At 42.8% G+C, this 21099-nt stretch overlaps 1 protein-coding gene across 1 annotated transcript; it reads right to left on the bottom strand.

The window, feature by feature from the left end:
* Window positions 1-30: 30 nt before the first annotated feature.
* LOC109900163 (choline transporter-like protein 4) lies at window positions 31-21029 on the bottom strand. The gene is made up of 22 exons (XM_031811993.1): window positions 20450-21029; window positions 16330-16378; window positions 15886-15959; window positions 15320-15398; window positions 13426-13525; window positions 12983-13114; window positions 12642-12702; window positions 12309-12423; window positions 12027-12110; window positions 10681-10793; window positions 10265-10387; window positions 9830-9929; window positions 9648-9740; window positions 7455-7560; window positions 7033-7292; window positions 6247-6341; window positions 5812-5915; window positions 5581-5654; window positions 5347-5417; window positions 4837-4931; window positions 3739-3823; window positions 31-232 (listed from the first exon to the last, which is right to left on the bottom strand). The coding sequence occupies exons 1-22, from the start codon at window positions 20673-20675 to the stop codon at window positions 120-122; spliced, it is 2352 nt and encodes a 783-aa protein (XP_031667853.1). The 5' UTR covers window positions 20676-21029; the 3' UTR covers window positions 31-119.
* Window positions 21030-21099: the final 70 nt, after the last annotated feature.

The raw sequence follows: 21099 nt of genomic DNA, 5'->3' as shown, positions 1-21099 counted from the left end.
TGCATTTCTGACTCCCTAAATATATACACCATAGGTAGCCAGAATAAGAATGCTGATAGGTTTATTGGAAGAGGGTTGGGCTAAAGGTTAGGGGTTAACTCAGGGGTTAAAGGTTACTACTACTCTGGCAGGGCTGTAACAAACGGTTTGGGTTTGCGGAGGATCCTCATCAGGTTCCTGGACATGTAATAAGGCTTCTGCATTGTTCCATCATTCCTCTCTAGATCTTCCACTGTATGAGGGAGAAACACTGGAGTCACTCTACTACTCTACTACTCTACTATAACTTACCATACCTTAATATATTATACCTTACTATACTGTACCTTACCATACCTTAATATATTATACCTTACTATACTGTACCTTACCATACCTTACTATATTATACCTTACTATACTGTACCTTACAATACCTTACTATACTGTACCTTACAATACCTTACTATACTGTACCTTACAATACCTTAATATATTATACCTTACTATACTGTACCTTACCATACCTTAATATATTATACCTTACTATACTGTACCTTACAATACCTTACTATACTGTACCTTACAATACCTTACTATACTGTACCTTACCATACCTTAATATATTATACCTTACTATACTGTACCTTACAATACCTTACTATACTGTACCTTACAATACCTTACTATACTGTACCTTACAATACCTTACTATACTGTACCTTACCATACCTTAATATATTATACCTTACTATACTGTACCTTACAATACCTTACTATACTGTACCTTACAATACCTTACTATACTGTACCTTACCATACCTTACTATACTGTACCTTACAATACCTTACTATACTGTACCTTACAATACCTTACTATACTGTACCTTACAATACCTTACTATACTGTACCTTACAATACCTTACCATACTGTACCTTACAATACCTTACTATACTGTACCTTACAATACCTTACTATACTGTACCTTACAATACCTTACTATACTGTACCTTACTATACTGTACCTTACAATACCTTACTATACTGTACCTTACTATACTGTACCTTACAATACCTTACTATACTGTACCTTACAATACCTTACTATACTGTACCTTACTATACTGTACCTTACTATACTGTACCTTACAATACCTTACTATACTGTACCTTACAATACCTTACTATACTGTACCTTACTATACTGTACCTTACAATACCTTACTATACTGTACCTTACAATACCTTACTATACTGTACCTTACTATACTGTACCTTACAATACCTTACTATACTGTACCTTACCATACTGTACCTTACCATACTGTGCTTTACTTTTGTCATGTCTTTACTATCATTAAATTGAAGACTTAGTTTTTATCAAAGATTCTCTGTAATTAGTATTACGCGATTAAACTGATTATGTAACTGTAATTAACTAGGAAGTCGGGGCACCAAGGAAAATAATCAGATTACAAAGTTATCATTTCCTAAAATAACTTTTCAGATATTTTATATCTGATCAAATAGTCTTCTGATTAATGAATGATTTATTTTAAGATGTCACTACAGAGTTGATATTTATAACAAATGAAATGCTAATCCTTTGCACATGAACGCTCACTCATTCGGGAACAATTGCAATCAATATCTATATTTACGCTCAGTGTGTCATCTTGACCACTGTTGAAAAGTTTGTTTCTTTTGTAGAATTGTCCGTCTCTCTCTGTCGTGGTTAGTGGATAGTTCAGAGTGACATTCATTCATGTTGTAGAATGGATGTTTCGGCGGTTGTCGTTCTTCGCGTTCAATGATACCGAATTCCTAGCTGCAGACTAGTAATTCATATCAAAGACTTGTTCTTATTCTGTCGGTATCGATAGTCTAAGAGTTTAACCACGTGGTATGATTAAAAGATTCAGCAATGGTCTGCAACCTTTGTACTCCCGTGATTGAGAGAAACATGGTCTGCCTGAGAATTTCTCAAAATTGGGTTTTATAGGGAATTGCAGAAAAGGGGCTGTCCCAGGATGCCTGACCCTAACTGGGCTCAGGGGCGGTCCTCTGATTTAGTTAAACTCAAAAGGGAATTGGAGTTTCCTTCATTAAACAGTCCAAAATCACATTACACAATTTTACAAACAGTATCATACTCACTCACTCATTCATCTTATACAACAACTAGATGTAAACCTCATATCTGAGGCTATTATATAAACCGCGTCATGGTAATGTGGCCACACCACCTCCCATGAGCTTCCCCAAATTGTAACAAATGGACCAGTTCATAGCTGGATTCTTCACCGATCTTTTATACTTTCTCCAGGAAAATTAAATTTGTTCGGACAGTGGAAGAAATTCCTTTGTCCTCTATGAAAATTCTCTTACACTGTGTGGCCATGAGGAGATCCTCAGGAATTTATGACCTCTCTCTGACCACAGCAGCCTAGTTGAAGGAGGAAAGGGAGAGGGGGATGGGGCTTGCTGTATCCAAAGAGGGCAACGTCATGACACTATATTACACCTTACTATACTGTACCTTACTATACTGTACAATACTATACTGTATCTTACTATATTATACCGTACTATATTGTACCTTACTATATTATACCTTACTATATTGTATCTTAATATATTACACCTTACTATATTACACCTTACTATATTATACCTTACTCTACCTTGCTATATTATACCTTACTATACCTTACTATATTATACCTTACTATACCTTACTATATTATACCTTACTATACCTTACTATATTATACCTTACTATACCTTACTATATTATACCTTACTATATTATACCTTACTCTACCTTGCAATATTATACCTTACTATACCTTACTATATTATACCTTACTATACCTTACTATATTATACATTACTATATTATACCTTACTATACCTTACTATATTATACCTTACTATATTATACCTTACTATATTATACCTTACTATACCTTACTATATTATACCTTACTATACCTTACTATATTATACCTTACTATATTATACCTTACTCTACCTTGCTATATTATACCTTACTATACCTTACTATATTTTCCTTACTCTACCTTACTATATTATACCTTACTATACCTTACTATATTATACCTTACTATACCTTACTATATTATACCTTACTATATTATACCTTACTCTACCTTGCTATATTATACCTTACTATATTACACCTTACTGTACCTTACTATATTACACCTTACTATATTACACCTTACTGTACCTTACTATATTATACCTTACTATACCTTACTATATTATACCTTACTATATTATACCTTACTATACCTTACTATATTACACCTTACTATATTACACCTTACTGTACCTTACTATATTATACCTTACTATACCTTACTATATTATACCTTACTATATTATACCTTACTATACCTTACTATATTATACCTTACTATATTATACCTTACTATACCTTACTATATTATACCTTACTATATTATACCTTACTATACCTTACTATATTATACCTTACTATACCTTACTATATTATACCTTACTATATTATACCTTACTATACCTTACTATATTATACCTTACTATACCTTACTATATTATACCTTACTCTTCCTTACACTACTGTACCACAAGACCACCTTACCCTGTTAGAGTTATAGTGGTGTAGGTTTTGGAGGGTTAGGTGGTATTGTGGTGTTGGAGGGTTAGGTGGTGTTGTGCTGTTGGAGAGTTAGATGGTGTTGGTACTCACAGAAGCAGAGAAACAGGGTGTCAACACACATGCTGTAGACACTGAAGAAGCCCTGAGCGATGAGGTAGGCTCCGGCCATCACTGTCTGCAGAGGAACATTACGACAACATAGCTGCATGAGTTCTAACAGCACCAATCAATACACTGCTGACAATACATACAGTAAATGTAACTTTAAAAATACACGGCAGTTATCAACACAGGCTACTGCGTTAATAGTCTCATATCCGCCTCCCGAGTGGTGCAGTGGTCTTGGCACTGCATCACAGTGCTAGATGTGCTGCTAGCTGTGCCACTACAGATTCTGGGTTTGAGTCCAGGCTCTGTTGCCGCTGGCTGCGACTGGGAGACCCATGGGGCGGTGCACAATTGGCCCAGTGTCGTACGGACTAGGGGAGGGTTTGGCTGGGATGTCCTTGTTCCAGCGTGCACTAGTGACTCGTGTGGCGTGTTGGGTGCAATGCACGCTGACACGGTTGCCAGGTGTACTGTGTTTCCTCCGACACATTGGTGCGGCTGGCTTCTGGGTTGGATGAGCGCTGTGTCAAGAAGCAGTGCGGCTTGCTTGGGTTGTGTTTCGAAGGACGCATGGCTCTTGACCTTCACCTCTCCTGAGTCCGTACGGGGGTTGCAGCAATGAGACAAGACTAACTACCAAATGGATACCACGAAATTGGGGAGAAAAGGGGCTAAAAGATAAATAATCATCTCATATCAAAGGAGGTTCTACTAAGTTCAACAGTGAAAGAAACTACATGAAAATCAGCCATTTTCATGATCTCATTTCTAAATCCATTTCAAACCTGCATACAACATCTAATACAGGGTTTCCCTAACTTGGTCCTCGGCCCCCAAGGAGTTTACGTTTTGGTTTTTGACCTAGCATTACACAGCTGATTCAAATGATCATCTAATTATCAAGCTTTAATCATTTGAATCAGCTGTGTGGTGTTTGGGTAAAAAACTAAACTTGCACCCCTAGGGGTCCCGAGGACCGAGTTTGGGAAACGCTGGTCTAATGTGTTCATCGAAGATAGAATGTCAATGAAGAACTGTGAGTGTTGAGTGTTTGGTAACAACACTGTTGCATGGACGTGCCAGGATGGGAACCCAGTAATAGTTGAGCATCTCGGCCTGGAACGTGTCGCCAGGCAGGCGGATTTGTCCAGAGAAGAAGAAGAAAGCCAACACACCTGATAAAACAAGAGACAGGTCAGCCATTAGATCATTATATTAGTCATACTTCCTTAGTGAAGGAAAACAAGATGCTGATAATAAACACAACCACTGAAGATAAAATGGCCAACACAATAGTTACAGTACTATGCCTTATACTATTTCATGTGTATGAAGATTCTTATAATATCAGAAGTCCAGACACAATATATTAAACTCAGTATTCATTAAGCCTGAAATCCAGTCTGTTTGTGTTTATTAGGTAACCTTTATCTAACTAGGCAAGTGAGTTAAGAACAAATTCTTATTTACAATGACAGCCTACTCCAGCCAAACCCAGACAGCACTGGGCCAATTAAATCCAATTTGATTTCAGGCTGCTATTCATACTTAAAGTTCAAACAAATGTGAGTTCATGTAAACTTCTCTTACCAACTATTGCCACCACTAGTAGTTTGCCAAAGAATATGAGCATGTCTGTCACTCTGTCCAGTAGCACCACCCTGTGGCCAACGAGAGGATGACACATTAAAGAATCTTGACAACACGGAAGCATCTTACATAGAAACTAATATATAATGTCTTCGACTATAATGGAAGTGAAGGAAAAATAAAAATAAAAGAGAGAGAGCAGAAGATCGACCAACCAAATAAACCCAGTCTTACCGTCCGATGTGCCTCATCAACAGACTGTATGCATTTTTGGCTGACACACAGAAGCTCTCCCCGTAGATGGCGATCTATCAGTCATTCAGAATGATGCATTACTGACATTACTGACGAGGATGAACTGCATGTTCCTACACCAAGAATAAATGACCAACTGAGCTAGAACAGGTGGATGCTAATGGCTGCTAAAAGGAATGCCAGACAGTGACAGACAGTCATGTGACTGACCATGATATAAGCGTTCCTGTTGAGGATCTTCAGGAAGTATTCCAGACACCAGAAGCAGCATCTGAGACAGTTAAACAGGAACCGACCACAGGCACTCTGAGAACCTGGAGACACATCACAACATGGGATTCCCTTTAGTCAATGACTGGGGAATCATACAGTCACATTAATAGGATGCTCCCTTTAGTCAATGACTCATAAAACCATACTGTGTGTATGTGTGTATGTGTGTATGTGTGTGTGTGTGTGTGTGTGTGTGTGTGTGTGTGTGTGAGTGTGTGTGTGTGTGTGTGTGTGTGTGTGTGTGTGTGTGTGTGTGTGTGTGTGTGTGTGTGTGTGTGTGTGTGTGTGTGTGTGTGTGTGTGTGTGTGTGTGTGTGTGTGGTGTGTGTGTGGTGTGGTGTGGTGTGGTGTGTGTGTGTGTGTGTGGCCTTACCCCTGGTCTTATGGTTCAGGTACTCCAGCACCAACCTGACAAGCTGGAAGCAGGTGAGGAGGAGGGCTCCGAATGCCAGAGAGCCCACGTGGTACCTTCCAGGAATGGAAGAAATAAACACATTTCATAATGAACTCCATATGAACACACGAGCAGAACCCAACGTCTGCTACTGAAATACACCACAGTAGACGCAGTCTAAAAAGATATGACATCAAATATCTCTTCACACTGACCCATCATTATGCTTAGCTTATCTACTACAACTAGTGCCCTCATATTCAAGATACAGGTAGGTAAGCTTTGTGGTATTTTGGTATTTTATTAGGATCTCCATTAGCTGTTGCAAAAGCAGCAGCTACTCTCCCTGGGATCCACACAAAACATAATACAGAATGGCATAATACAGAACATCAACAGACAAGAACAGCTCAAAGGCAGAACTACATACATTAAAAAAAGGCACATGTAGCCTACATATCAGTAGATACACACAAACTATCTAGGTCCAATAGGGGAGAGGCGTTGTGCTGTGAGGTGTTGCTTTATCTGTTTTTTGAAACCAGGTTTGCTGTTTATTTGAGCAATATGAGATGGAAGGAAGTTCCATGCAATAAGGGCTCTATATAATACTGTATGCTTTATTGAATTTGTTCTGGATTTGGGGACTGTGAAAAGACCCCTGGTAGCATGTCCGGTGGGATAAGTGTGTGTGTCAGAGCTGTCTGGCTTAAGGCACAATCCTATGTCCCCACCCACAGAAACCCTTAGTCCCTCATGTCTTACTGTAGAGTGCGTATGAAGCACTGGGACAGGGCGAAGGGTGAGATTTCTGTAGGCTTGCTGAAGGCCCAGTAGTATGAAGCAAAGGTCCCAGCCAGGGTACATTGGCCCAGGGCGATGACAAAGTTCACACACCACAGGAAGGCAAAGATGTTGAAGACCTGCAGGTAAACCAGGTTCTGCTGGAACAGGCCCGTGTCATCGTACTTGAAGAAGATGCAGCGCACCGACGGGCAGTATGGGTAGGCCGAGGAGTTGAACGTCTGGGTAGGGAGCGGAGAGGACAGGGGAGGAGGAGAGAAATATGAGACAAGTGGGAGGCAGTGTTTCCCCTAGTTTACCTAATTTCAAGGTGGGTTGCAAACATGGGGTTCTGACATCAGAATCATTTGTCAATTGAAACCAATAGAAGCGAAGCCATCTACCTGTGGCTTGCAGGTCTCAGAGCCGTTGATGAGACTACACTTATCTACAGAGGGGTCGCTAAGAGACACCACTCTGTAGAGAGGGGCCCCTGATGTGACCAAGTATCTGTGGGGAGCCTCGAGTCAAGGACCCAACCAAACTAAAGGCAAAAACCAGGGGTTGGAAACAAAATGATTTTCCAATCATTTCGTTCTGAACAGAACCATCATTTTTTTTGTTTCCGTTCCACTGTTCCGACCAGGAAACAAAAGTTATGAATCGGTTCGAAGTCATTGTTTATATTGTTCCTTTCTCTTCCTTTTTTTTACATTTAGCTCGACTTTACCAATCAGTGTGGATAGAGCAGCTTGCTATGGAGGGGGCAAACTATACAGTAGACTATACTTCAAAGGGGGAGGGGCTACAGTAGACTATACTTCAAAGGGGGAGGGGCTACAGTAGACTATACTTCAAAGGGGGAGGGGCTACAGTAGACTATACTTCAAAGGGGGAGGGGCTACAGTGGACTATACTTCAAAGGGGGAGGGGCTACAGTGGACTATACTTCAAAGGGGGAGGGGCTACCGTAGACTATACTTCAAAGGGGGAGGGGCTACAGTAGACTATACTTCGAAGGGGGAGGGGTTACAGTAGACTATACTTCAAAGTGGGAGGGGCTACAGTAGACTATACTTCGAAGGGGGAGGGGCTACAGTAGACTATACTTTGACAGGGGAGGGGCTACAATAGACTATACTTCAAAGGGGGAGGGGCTACAGTAGACTATACTTTGAAGGGGGAGGGTTACAGTAGACTATACTTTGAAGGGGGAGGGGCTACAGTAGACTATACTTCGAAGGGGGAGGGGCTACAGAAGACTATATTTTGGAGGGGGAGGGGCTACAGTAGACTATATTTTGGAGGGGGAGGGGCTACAGTAGACTATACTTCGGGGGGGAGGGGCTACAGTAGACTATATTTCGGAGGGGGAAGGGCTACAGTAGACTATACTCCGGATGGGGAGGGGTTACATTAGACTATACTTCGGGGGGGAGGGTCTACAGTAGACTATGCTCCGGATGGGGAGGGGTTACAGTAGACTATATTTCGGAGGGGGAGGGGCTACAGTAGACTATATTTCGGAGGGGGAGGGGCTACAGTAAACTATACTCCGGATGGGGGGGCTACAGTAGACTATACTTCGGGGGGAGAGGGGCTACAGTAGACTATACTTCGGATGGGGGGGCTACAGTAGACTATACTTTGGGGGGAGAGGGGCTACAGTAGACTATACTTCGGAGGGGGAGGGGCTACAGTAGACTATACTTCGGAGGGGGAGGGGCTACAGTATACTATACTTCGGGGGGGGAGGGGCTACAGTAGACTATACTCCGGATAGGGAGGGGCTACAGTAGACTATACTCCGGAGGGGGAGGGGCTACAGTATACTATACTTCGGGGGGGGGGGGGCTACAGTAGACTATACTCCGGATAGGGAGGGGCTACAGTAGACTATACTTCGGAGGGGGAGGGGCTACAGTAGACTATACCTCGGAGGGGGAGGGGCTACAGTAGACTATACTTCGGGGGGGGGGGGGGCTACAGTAGACTATACTCCGGATAGGGAGGGGCTACAGTAGACTATACTTCGGAGGGGGAGGGGCTACAGTAGACTATACTTTGGAGGGGGAGGGGCTACAGTAGACTACACTTCGGGGGGAGAGGGGCTACAGTAGACTATACTCCGGATAGGGAGGGGCTACAGTAGACTATACTTCGGGGGGGGAGGGGCTACAGTAAACTATACTTCGGAGGGGAAGGGGGAGGGGGAGGTAGCCTACACACACTGGTAAAGATTTTCAGTTGGCAGGCAGACACTGGAATACGTTTCTGAGTGACAGACACGCTTTGCATAGGTGCTTTGTTGCGTTTTTTTGTGGGACTGTAAAAAAATGCCTGGAACCTAAAAGAACGTTATTAACCGGTTCCCATGCTTTTAAAATAACGGTTCTGTTCCAGAACAGTATAGATCACTTTCGTTCCCGATTCTCTCTCTGTTCCTCTAAAAAATGTTGTTCTTTTCTCGTTTTCTGTTCTGTTCCAACCCCTGGCTAAAACACACATGACAAAATAAGCTGTGAAAATAACCAGTTAGCTTATGCATTAGAAAGCATTGGAAATGGAAACCCCATGTATGATGGGCCAAAGGATACAGGGAGGTCATTCCCCAGTAGGCCACACACACCACCAGCAGAACAAAGGTAAACAGAGGGTAGAGCAGGGTGGACATCAGGTAACCCACCACCCTGCCGACAGAACACACACATTACACATCATTTCATACAGGATAAAACACTAATAAATACAATAAATCAAATCTGAGGCAATGTCCGACCTGCTGGACTCCTCCATGAGAGCAACAGCAACAGAGAGTCTCCTCCTGAGACAACTAAGCACCAGAATCAAAATGGACTCCCACACACACAGGATGATCACTGAGGAAAGAAAGAAATAGTGTTTTTTATTGAGCTGGCCAGGTTTCCCTTGTAAAAGAGGTCCTCTGACCTCAATGGGACATTCTGGATAAAAAAAAGTTTAAATTAAATAGAAACATATGCCAATCGTTGGACACAGGAGGCTGGTGGCACCTTAATTCGGGAGGATGGGCTTGTGGTAATGGATGGAGCGGAATGAGTGGAAAGGTATCAAATACACCAAACACACGGTTTCGCTTCGTTCCAGATACTATTATGAGCTGTCCTCCCCTCAGCAGCCTCCACTGATATAGGCCCAATATAACCCATAGACAGTACATAATGATCAAACTCACAGAAAGCAAGCCAGGTCTCTTTGACTTGAAGGTAGACTGAGATATTTGTATTGAAGCTTAGATCCCCGAACTTCAGTTTAGAAGTGCTGAAATGGTAGTATTCTGAGTAGCAATGCCATATTCCTGGGGAGGAGAAGAACCCATTATGCAAATTCTGTCATAATTCTAGATTGAACAGAAAACCAGATAAGGCCAGTATGTGAGTATAAAATAGTGATTGCTAGATACAAAACATTGGAAAGTCAAAATAGTAAGCAAAGCATGTTGACCCTTGTCTTTCTTGTCTGCAAGCAGACAGACAGACAGACAGACAGACAGACAGACAGACACACAGACACCACCACCACTTGATCCCTACATATGATCCACATAATCTAGTCCAGGCCAGGCTGCAGGGCTGTATGAGCCAGACTTACCGTAGCCTCCCACCACCAGAAGTCCCACCATGAGAATCCAGACCAGGACAATGGCCAGGTACCTCAGCAGCAACAGGAACACCACACTGACTAGCAGAGCCAGCGTCAGACCACTGCAAACACAGCACGCAGCAAACTGTTGGAGAGCAGCTGAGGCATGGTATGGGCATGCTAAACACTCTGACTGACTGGCATTAGTGTTGGTTGGTTGACAAGCAACTGTCCAGAGCAACCACCAGACCACTGCAAACAACTAGACATCCAATGTCTATACTGACATACCACTTCTAATACATGGTCAACACATTGCTTCATACTAAGTGGTAGGATAGTGTGGATATTGGAACAGAGACAGCTCAGGCATGGTATAGACATACAGTGTAAAACACCAGTGGACTAGTTGGTGCTGGTAGACTGACAAGATTTACTGTTGGTTGGTTTACTAGCGTTAGTACCGGTTGGCTGTTGACGGTTGGCGCGGCTGGTAGCCTAGCGGTTAAGAGCCGACTAGGGGAAAATCTGCCGCTGTTCCCTTGAGCATGACACGTAACCCTATTTGCTCCTGTAAGTCATTCTGTTTTTTAAAATCAGATTTCACTGCTTGCGTGAGTTCCTTGATGTGGAATAGAGTTCCATGTAACCATGGCTCTATGTAGTACCATGGCTCTATGCAGTACCATGGCTCTATGTAGTACTATGGCTCTATGTAGTACCATGGCTCTATGTAGTACCATGGCTCTATGTAGTACTATGGCTCTATGTAGTACTATGGCTCTATGTAGTACCATGGCTCTATGTAGTACTATGGCTCTATGTAGTACCATGGCTCTATGTAGTACTATGGCTCTATGTAGTGCCATGGCTCTATGTAGTACCATGGCTCTATGTAGTGCCATGGCTCTATGTAGTACTATGGCTCTATGTAGTACCATGGCTCTATGTAGTACCATGGCTCTATGTAGTACTATGGCTCTATGTAGTACCATGACTCTATGTAGTACCATGGCTCTATGTAGTACTATGGTTCTATGTAGTGCCATGGCTCTATGTAGTACCATGGCTCTATGTAGTGCCATGGCTCTATGTAGTACTATGGCTCTATGTAGTACCATGGCTCTATGTAGTATCATGGCTCTATGTAGTACTATGGCTCTATGTAGTACCATGGCTCTATGTAGTATCATGGCTCTATGTAGTACCATGGCTCTATGTAGTACTATGGCTCTATGTAGTACCATGACTCTATGTAGTACCATGGCTCTATGTAGTACTATGGCTCTATGTAGTACCATGGCTCTATGTAGTACTATGTACCCACTGTGAGATAGTTGGAAGCTCAGACTTACAGTAAGATCCAGTACCAGGAGGAGGCAAAGTCCTCAAAGACCCTCACTCCTACAGCCTTTCTGTTGAAGCCTGATATCAGTGAGCTGGAATAATGGAAAGATATAGTAGGTTAGGGGACAGTGATGATCTGTTTAGCTACACATATGCTGTGTCCCAAATGGCACCTGATTCCCTATGGGTTCTGGTCAAAAATAGTGCACTACAAAAGGAAAAGAGTGCCATTTGGGACACACACGTATAGTATCTACAGGAGAATATTAGTTCATTGGATGAATGATAACCCCATGGCGCTTCTGATGCTGTTGACTGTCTCGTTGACGGAGGCCATTCCGGGCAGAGTGAAGTTGGAAGGAGCACTTTTGAGAGCATGTAGACTGGGCAAACACCTCCCCAGAGCTGTAGTGATTCAAACGGCAACATACGGACGAGTAGAGTGAGGAAAAGGTTCAGAGTGGATTCACCTCAGTTTCCTGCTGTTTCACTTCCTCCTCTGTACCATGATTATGTAGACATCCTTTTTATTTGATTTAACCTTTATTTAACTATTATTTAATGTACACATTAACAGTCCTATCAATAGATGTGAGGATGGATGCCATGTTAAACTACTTCACCTGATTTACTTGGAACAAGGAAGGACGGACAAAGTTCAGCATCAAGGATCTCTTGGACAGTCTGAAAAAGAGAGTACAGGACCAAACATGACTACAAGGATGGCCAATATACAGAACAACTGTATAACAAACGCAATCATGTAGAAACTACATCTGTTTCTAATCAATGCCTCAAATTAAAATGTTTTCCAATCAACCAAACCCTTTAACTCAGAATGAAACACAGACATAAGCTACACTGTAATGTAGCTATGCTTGACAGATTGCTTGGGACTAATGGTCCCACACACCCAGTTCCAGTCTCTATAAGCACATTGATAACAGTGTAAAATGCCCTGTACCCAGGTAGTGGTAGTCAGGTTGAGGCTGTGGTCACAGTACTGCTGATGGAAGAAGTCTTTGGGATTGGCGTCGGGGTCATAGGCAGCAGCAGACAGCATCCAGAAGTGAGACGGACACTTAGGGACACACACCTGCAGAGAAAGGAACAGAGAGATGGGAGGGACCAGACATTAGTGTACGGCAAACATTGATTTCCCGCAGGTAACGAAAGTGTGAGTGAAACCATCAAGAGAGAGAGTGAGTCAAATCTCAAATTAAACCCTATTCCCCAAATGATGTGGCCCCATACTGTTGACTATTACATGAAGTGGTATATGTCCTAAGCTACATGTTGTACCCTATGCAGTATGTCCTATCTGTTACATCATATGTCCTACGTGACTCTGGTCAAACGGACGGGGACAGGTAGGATGTGATCGTACAGATACAGTTTGAGTCTGACCTGTGTGGTGGGACACTGTGTGCCTCCGAGCGCTGCTGCCATCACCTTGGTGGTCGTGGCACACTTCAGTATGTCCACATAGATCATCCTGGGCTGGTCTCTGACAAGACAAAGTTAAAAACAAAGACTGAGTTGTCTCAACTTGATCTCTTTCAGACACTCAATGAGTTAGCATACTGCACATCCAGGCCACTGTTCCAGCATCCTGACAGGCATCCTATATCCCTTTAGAGTGCACCACCTTATAGGTCTGGTTAGGACTCATCCATGTTTTCTGATGCTTGGCCTATAACTAGGTAGACATACAGTAACATAGGACCGATAACTAGGTAGACATACAGTAACATAGGACCTATAACTAGGTAGACATACAGTAACATAGGACCTATAACTAGGTAGACATAACATAGGACCTATAACTAGGTAGACATAACATAGGACCTATAACTAGGTAGACATACAGTAACATAGGACCTATAACTAGGTAGACATACAGTAACATAGGACCTATAACTAGGTAGACATACAGTAACATAGGACCTATAACTAGGTAGACATAACATAGGACCTATAACTAGGTAGACATACAGTAACATAGGACCTATAACTAGGTAGACATACAGTAACATAGGACCTATAACTAGGTAGACATAACATAGGACCTATAACTAGGTAGACATACAGTAACATAGGACCTATAACTAGGTAGACATACAGTAACATAGGACCTATAACTAGGTAGACATACAGTAACATAGGACCTATAACTAGGTAGACATACAGTAACATAGGACCTATAACTAGGTAGACATACAGTAACATAGGACCTATAACTAGGTAGACATAACATAGGACCTATAACTAGGTAGACATACAGTAACATAGGACCTATAACTAGGTAGACATACAGTAACATAGGACCTATAACTAGGTAGACATAACATAGGACCGATAACTAGGTAGACATACAGTAACATAGGACCTATAACTAGGTAGACATACAGTAACATAGGACCTATAACTAGGTAGACATAACATAGGACCTATAGCTAGATAGACATAACATAGGACCTATAACTAAGTAGACATACAGTAACATAGGACCTATAGCTAGATAGACATAACATAGGACCTATAACTAAGTAGACATACAGTAACATAGGACCTATAGCTAGATAGACATAACATAGGACCTATAACTAAGTAGACATACAGTAACATAGGACCTATAGCTAGATAGACATAACATAGGACCTATAACTAAGTAGACATACAGTAACATAGGACCTATAGCTAGATAGACATAACATAGGACCTATAACTAGGTAGACATACAGTAACATAGGACCTATAACTAGGTAGACATACAGTAACATAGGACCTATAACTAGGTAGACATAACATAGGACCTATAGCTAGATAGACATAACATAGGACCTATAGCTAGATAGACATAACATAGGACCTATAACTAGGTAGACATACAGTAACATAGGACCTATAACTAGGTAGACATAACATAGGACCTATAACTAGGTAGACATAACATAGGACCTATAACTAGGTAGACATACAGTAACATAGGACCTATAACTAGGTAGACATACAGTAACATAGGACCTATAGCTAGATAGACATACAGTAACATAGGACCTATAGCTAGATAGACATAACATAGGACCTATAGCTAGATAGACATAACATAGGACCTATAGCTAGATAGACATACAGTAACATAGGACCTATAGCTAGATAGACATAACATAGGACCTATAGCTAGATAGACATAACATAGGACCTATAGCTAGATAGACATAACATAGGACCTATAACTAGGTAGACATACAGTAACATAGGACCTATAGCTAGATAGACATAACATACGGCTACTCACCTATTCATTCCCACTCCACAGAACATTCCGGTGGAGTTCCTGGGGAAGAGAACATGGCGAGGGTCTCCAAACAACCAGGCTGATGAAGGGAGGGAGAACCAGAGGAAATCATATCACACACTTCCATAACAGGGGTTTCATTTTGAGTTCCTGTGAACTTTCAGAGTGGTTCGGTCGATGTAGCTAGGCCTACTGTGCTGTACACTAAAAAGATGGCCGAACTGTATACAGGGGAATCGTCTCTCTCATTGTCATGTTGACATTGACAATCAGATACTGACTTTTTAGATGAGCAAGGGATAAAACAGATATCATAAGATGACAGTCATGCCATCTTCAAACGATGATGAAGACTTCCCTACCCAGAACTCCCATGACCATGTAACCAGCTATGACAGGGGATAAAACAGATATCATAGGATGACAGTCATGCCATCTTCAAACGATGATGAAGACTTCCCTACCCAGAACTCCCATGACCATGTAACCAGCTATGACAGGGGATAAAACAGATATGATATGATGACAGTCATGCCATCTTCAAACGATGATGAAGACTTCCCTACCCAGAACTCCCATGACCATGTAACCAGCTATGACAGCCAAGAACAGTATGCAGCAGATCAGATCTGTGCAGCTCCTGAAATGACACAAAGAAATGAAATCAGCTGATTCATATGCTTGAACAAGGTGGACTTAATCCACATGACAGCTAGCTAGCATGTCCGCATTCAAAAGAGTTGTACACAAATCTAAGATGTAATGTGAGCATGATTTTGTATGTGTGCTTCTGCATATGCTGTGATTTTAGCAGTGCATTTTTTTAATCAATGCTAGAAAAAAATACAAATGGTATGTATATGTCCCAAATTTCAACCTATAAAGACCCTGGATAAAGGTAGTGCCCTAGTGTAGGGAATAGGTTGCTATTTGGGACGCAAACCATAAATAGGCCAAATGGAAATCGAGATTGAATGAAGGCAAACAACCAATGATGAGTCTGCACAAACCTCTTTCGTACTGGTCCACTGAAGAATGGATCATAGGGAGCGGCATAGCCTAAAATGGAAGAGAACAGATTCAGCACACAGGGTTCTTTCAGACGGAAAATTGGTCAAAGGACTTTTGCTTTTGCAGCAGTTTTCACTGTTGATGTAGGTCTACTGTAACTGCAAACACAAGAAGGCCAACAACATTGGCTTTGGTTTGACAAAATCATTTCAAATATTGACAGGGGTGTAAAGTACTTAAGTAAAAATACTAGAAAGTACTTCTTACGTCGTTTTTTGGGTTATCTGCACTTTATGTTACTATTTATATTTTTGACAACTTTGACTTTTACTTCCCTACATTCCTAAAGAAAAGAATGTACTTTTAACACCATACATTTCCCCTGACACCCAAAAGTACTCATTACATTTGGAATGATTAGTAGCACAGAAAATGGACCAATTCAAGCACTTATCAAGAGAACATCCCTGGTCATCCCTACTGGTCATCCTACTGCCTCTGATCTGACGGACTCACTAAACAGAGAACATCCCTGGTCATCCCTACTGGTCATCCTACTGCCTCTGATCTGACGGACTCACTAAACAGAGAACATCCCTGGTCATCTCTACTGGTCATCCTACTGCCTCTGATCTGATGGACTCACTAAACAGAGAACATCCCTGGTCATCCCTACTGGTCATCCTACTGCCTCTGATCTGACGGACTCACTAAACAGAGAACATCCCTGGTCATCCCTACTGGTCATCCTACTGCCTCTGATCTGACGGACTCACTAAACAGAGAACATCCCTGGTCATCTCTACTGGTCATCCTACTGCCTCTGATCTGATGGACTCACTAAACAGAGAACATCCCTGGTCATCCCTACTGGTCATCCTACTGCCTCTGATCTGACGGACTCACTAAACAGAGAACATCCCTGGTCATCCCTACTGGTCATCCTACTGCCTCTGATCTGACGGACTCACTAAACAGAGAACATCCCTGGTCATCTCTACTGGTCATCCTACTGCCTCTGATCTGATGGACTCACTAAACAGAGAACATCCCTGGTCATCCCTACTGGTCATCCTACTGCCTCTGATCTGACGGACTCACTAAACAGAGAACATCCCTGGTCATCCCTACTGGTCATCCTACTGCCTCTGATCTGACGGACTCACTAAACAGAGAACATCCCTGGTCATCCCTACTGGTCATCCTACTGCCTCTGATCTGACGGACTCACTAAACAGAGAACATCCCTGGTCATCCCTACTTGTCATCCTACTGCCTCTGATCTGACGGACTCACTAAACAGAGAACATCCCTGGTCATCCCTACTGGTCATCCTACTGCCTCTGATCTGACGGACTCACTAAACAGAGAACATCCCTGGTCATCCCTACTGGTCATCCTACTGCCTCTGATCTGACGGACTCATTAAACAGAGAACATCCCTGGTCATCCCTACTGGTCATCCTACTGCCTCTGATCTGACGGACTCACTAAACAGAGAACATCCCTGGTCATCCCTACTGGTCATCCTACTGCCTCTGATCTGACGGACTCACTAAACAGAGAACATCCCTGGTCATCCCTACTGGTCATCCTACTGCCTCTGATCTGACGGACTCACTAAACAGAGAACATCCCTGGTCATCCCTACTGATCATCCTACTGCCTCTGATCTGACGGACTCACTAAACAGAGAACATCCCTGGTCATCCCTACTGGTCATCCTACTGCCTCTGATCTGACGGACTCACTAAACAGAGAACATCCCTGGTCATCCCTACTGGTCATCCTACTGCCTCTGATCTGACGGACTCACTAAACAGAGAACATCCCTGGTCATCCCTACTGGTCATCCTACTGCCTCTGATCTGACGGACTCACTAAACAGAGAACATCCCTGGTCATCCCTACTGGTCATCCTACTGCCTCTGATCTGACGGACTCACTAAACAGAGAACATCCCTGGTCATCCCTACTTGTCATCCTACTGCCTCTGATCTGACGGACTCACTAAACAGAGAACATCCCTGGTCATCCCTACTGGTCATCCTACTGCCTCTGATCTGACGGACTCACTAAACAGAGAACATCCCTGGTCATCCCTACTGGTCATCCTACTGCCTCTGATCTGACGGACTCACTAAACAGAGAACATCCCTGGTCATCCCTACTGGTCATCCTACTGCCTCTGATCTGACGGACTCACTAAACAGAGAACATCCCTGGTCATCCCTACTGGTCATCCTACTGCCTCTGATCTGACGGACTCATTAAACAGAGAACATCCCTGGTCATCCCTACTTGTCATCCTACTGCATCTGATCTGACGGACTCACTAAACAGAGAACATCCCTGGTCATCCCTACTGGTCATCCTACTGCCTCTGATCTGACGGACTCACTAAACAGAGAACATCCCTGGTCATCCCTACTGGTCATCCTACTGCCTCTGATCTGATGGACTCACTAAACAGAGAACATCCCTGGTCATCCCTACTGGTCATCCTACTGCCTCTGATCTGACGGACTCACTAAACAGAGAACATCCCTGGTCATCTCTACTGGTCATCCTACTGCCTCTGATCTGACGGACTCACTAAATAGAGAACATCCCTGGTCATCCCTACTTGTCATCCTACTGCCTCTGATCTGACGGACTCACTAAACAGAGAACATCCCTGGTCATCCCTACTGGTCATCCTACTGCCTCTGATCTGACGGACTCACTAAACAGAGAACATCCCTGGTCATCCCTACTGGTCATCCTACTGCCTCTGATCTGACGGACTCACTAAACAGAGAACATCCCTGGTCATCCCTACTGGTCATCCTACTGCCTCTGATCTGACGGACTCACTAAACAGAGAACATCCCTGGTCATCCCTACTGGTCATCCTACTGCCTCTGATCTGACGGACTCACTAAACAGAGAACATCCCTGGTCATCCCTACTTGTCATCCTACTGCCTCTGATCTGACGGACTCACTAAACAGAGAACATCCCTGGTCATCCCTACTGGTCATCCTACTGCCTCTGATCTGACGGACTCACTAAACAGAGAACATCCCTGGTCATCCCTACTGGTCATCCTACTGCCTCTGATCTGACGGACTCACTAAACAGAGAACATCCCTGGTCATCCCTACTGGTCATCCTACTGCCTCTGATCTGACAGACTCACTAAACAGAGAACATCCCTGGTCATCCCTACTGATCATCCTACTGCCTCTGATCTGACGGACTCACTAAACAGAGAACATCCCTGGTCATCCCTACTGCCTCTGATCTGGAGGACTCACTAAACAGAGAACATCCCTGGTCATCCCTACTGCCTCTGATCTGACGGACTCACTAAACAGAGAACATCCCTGGTCATCCCTACTGCCTCTGATCTGGAGGACTCACTTAACAGAGAACATCCCTAGTCATCCCTACTGGTCATCCTACTGCCTCTGATCTGACGGACTCACTAAACAGAGAACATCCCTGGTCATCCCTACTGCCTCTGATCTGGAGGACTCACTAAACAGAGAACATCCCTAGTCATCCCTACTGCCTCTGATCTGGGGGACTCACTAAACAGAGAACATCCCTAGTTATCCCTACTGCCTCTGATCTGGAGGACTCACTAAACAGAGAACATCCCTGGTCATCCCTACTGCCTCTGATCTGGGGGACTCACTAAACAGAGAACATCCCTGGTCATCCCTACTGCCTCTGATCTGGAGGACTCACTAAACAGAGAACATCCCTGGTCATCCCTACTGCCTCTGATCTGACGGACTCACTAAACACACATGTTTGTTTGTAAATTATGTCTGAGTGTTGGAGTGTGCCCCTGGCTAAATTTAAAAAACTAGAAAATGATGCCATCTGGTTCGCTTAATACAAGGAATTTTAAATGGTTTATACTTTTACTTTTGCTCCTTAAGTATATTTTAGCAATTACATTTACTTTTGATACTTAAGTACATTTAAATAGTAATTTCCTGGGTGACTTTCACTTTTGATATATTATGGTATTTTACTCAAGTATGACAGTTGGGTACTTTTTCCAACACTGAATATTGATTAGTGACTGCCTATACTGAAATTGTTGAGATGGTTAGAATAACTCACCCTTCTCTTCCGCCCTTTTACTGGTTCCTTTCATTTTCATGACCTTGCGCCGAAGAAACGGAGCGTTTGACTCGAAATGGCCGCGCACGGGTTTATGTTCAAGGCCCAGTTTAGCTTTGTTCAATCCGAACATCTGGACGTCTTTTCCGCGTTGATAAACGGTGACGTCATATAGGTACCTGTACAACCGTAGCCAACAGCGCGACCCTGTCATTGTGACATACATTTTGGAATGTTGCTGTATGATCGCTAGGGAAACAGTTGAACTCCTGGCCCCATTCAAAACATGTAGCCTCTTCCTGCTATGCTGATTTAATTCAATAAATCAATCAATGAGCAGGCTGATTTTTTAAAATAAATCTAATAAATGTAATATGGGAGAATAGTAGAATATTCTTTACAGTCATGGAATTTATATAACATCCGTTTGGTGGGAAATGCCATAATTTTCTGCATGGTTTATCTCAATTCGTAAATTTTTTCGCCTCATACAGTCTTGTGTTTGTAGGGTAGATTACAAAACATAAGATTTCAAATAGAACTGAATGGAAAGGGGAAGAGCAAAACAATCAGGCCTACTTGGTTAAAATATACCAGGGCATGATGCCTGGTATTTCTAGAAGTTGGGGAAAAAAGAGAAGATGAGTGAG

This window comes from Oncorhynchus kisutch, unplaced genomic scaffold (genome assembly GCF_002021735.2).
Source record: "Oncorhynchus kisutch isolate 150728-3 unplaced genomic scaffold, Okis_V2 Okis02a-Okis13b_hom, whole genome shotgun sequence".
Taxonomy (NCBI): domain Eukaryota; kingdom Metazoa; phylum Chordata; class Actinopteri; order Salmoniformes; family Salmonidae; genus Oncorhynchus; species Oncorhynchus kisutch.
This window is presented reverse-complemented; position numbering and strand designations above follow the sequence as displayed.

Bases quoted from the DNA above. Each gene is read 5' to 3' on its own strand.
- LOC109900163 (XM_031811993.1), bottom strand. From the start codon at position 20,675: ATGTATGTCACAATGACAGGGTCGCGCTGTTGGCTACGGTTGTACAGG. The intron at 6,342-7,032 runs GTAAGACATGAG...CATTCCTGGAAG, and splicing joins TGCTTCATACGCACTCTACA to GTACCACGTGGGCTCTCTGG. The intron at 5,916-6,246 runs GTAAGGCCACAC...ATGTGTCTCCAG, and splicing joins CCTGAACCATAAGACCAGGG to GTTCTCAGAGTGCCTGTGGT.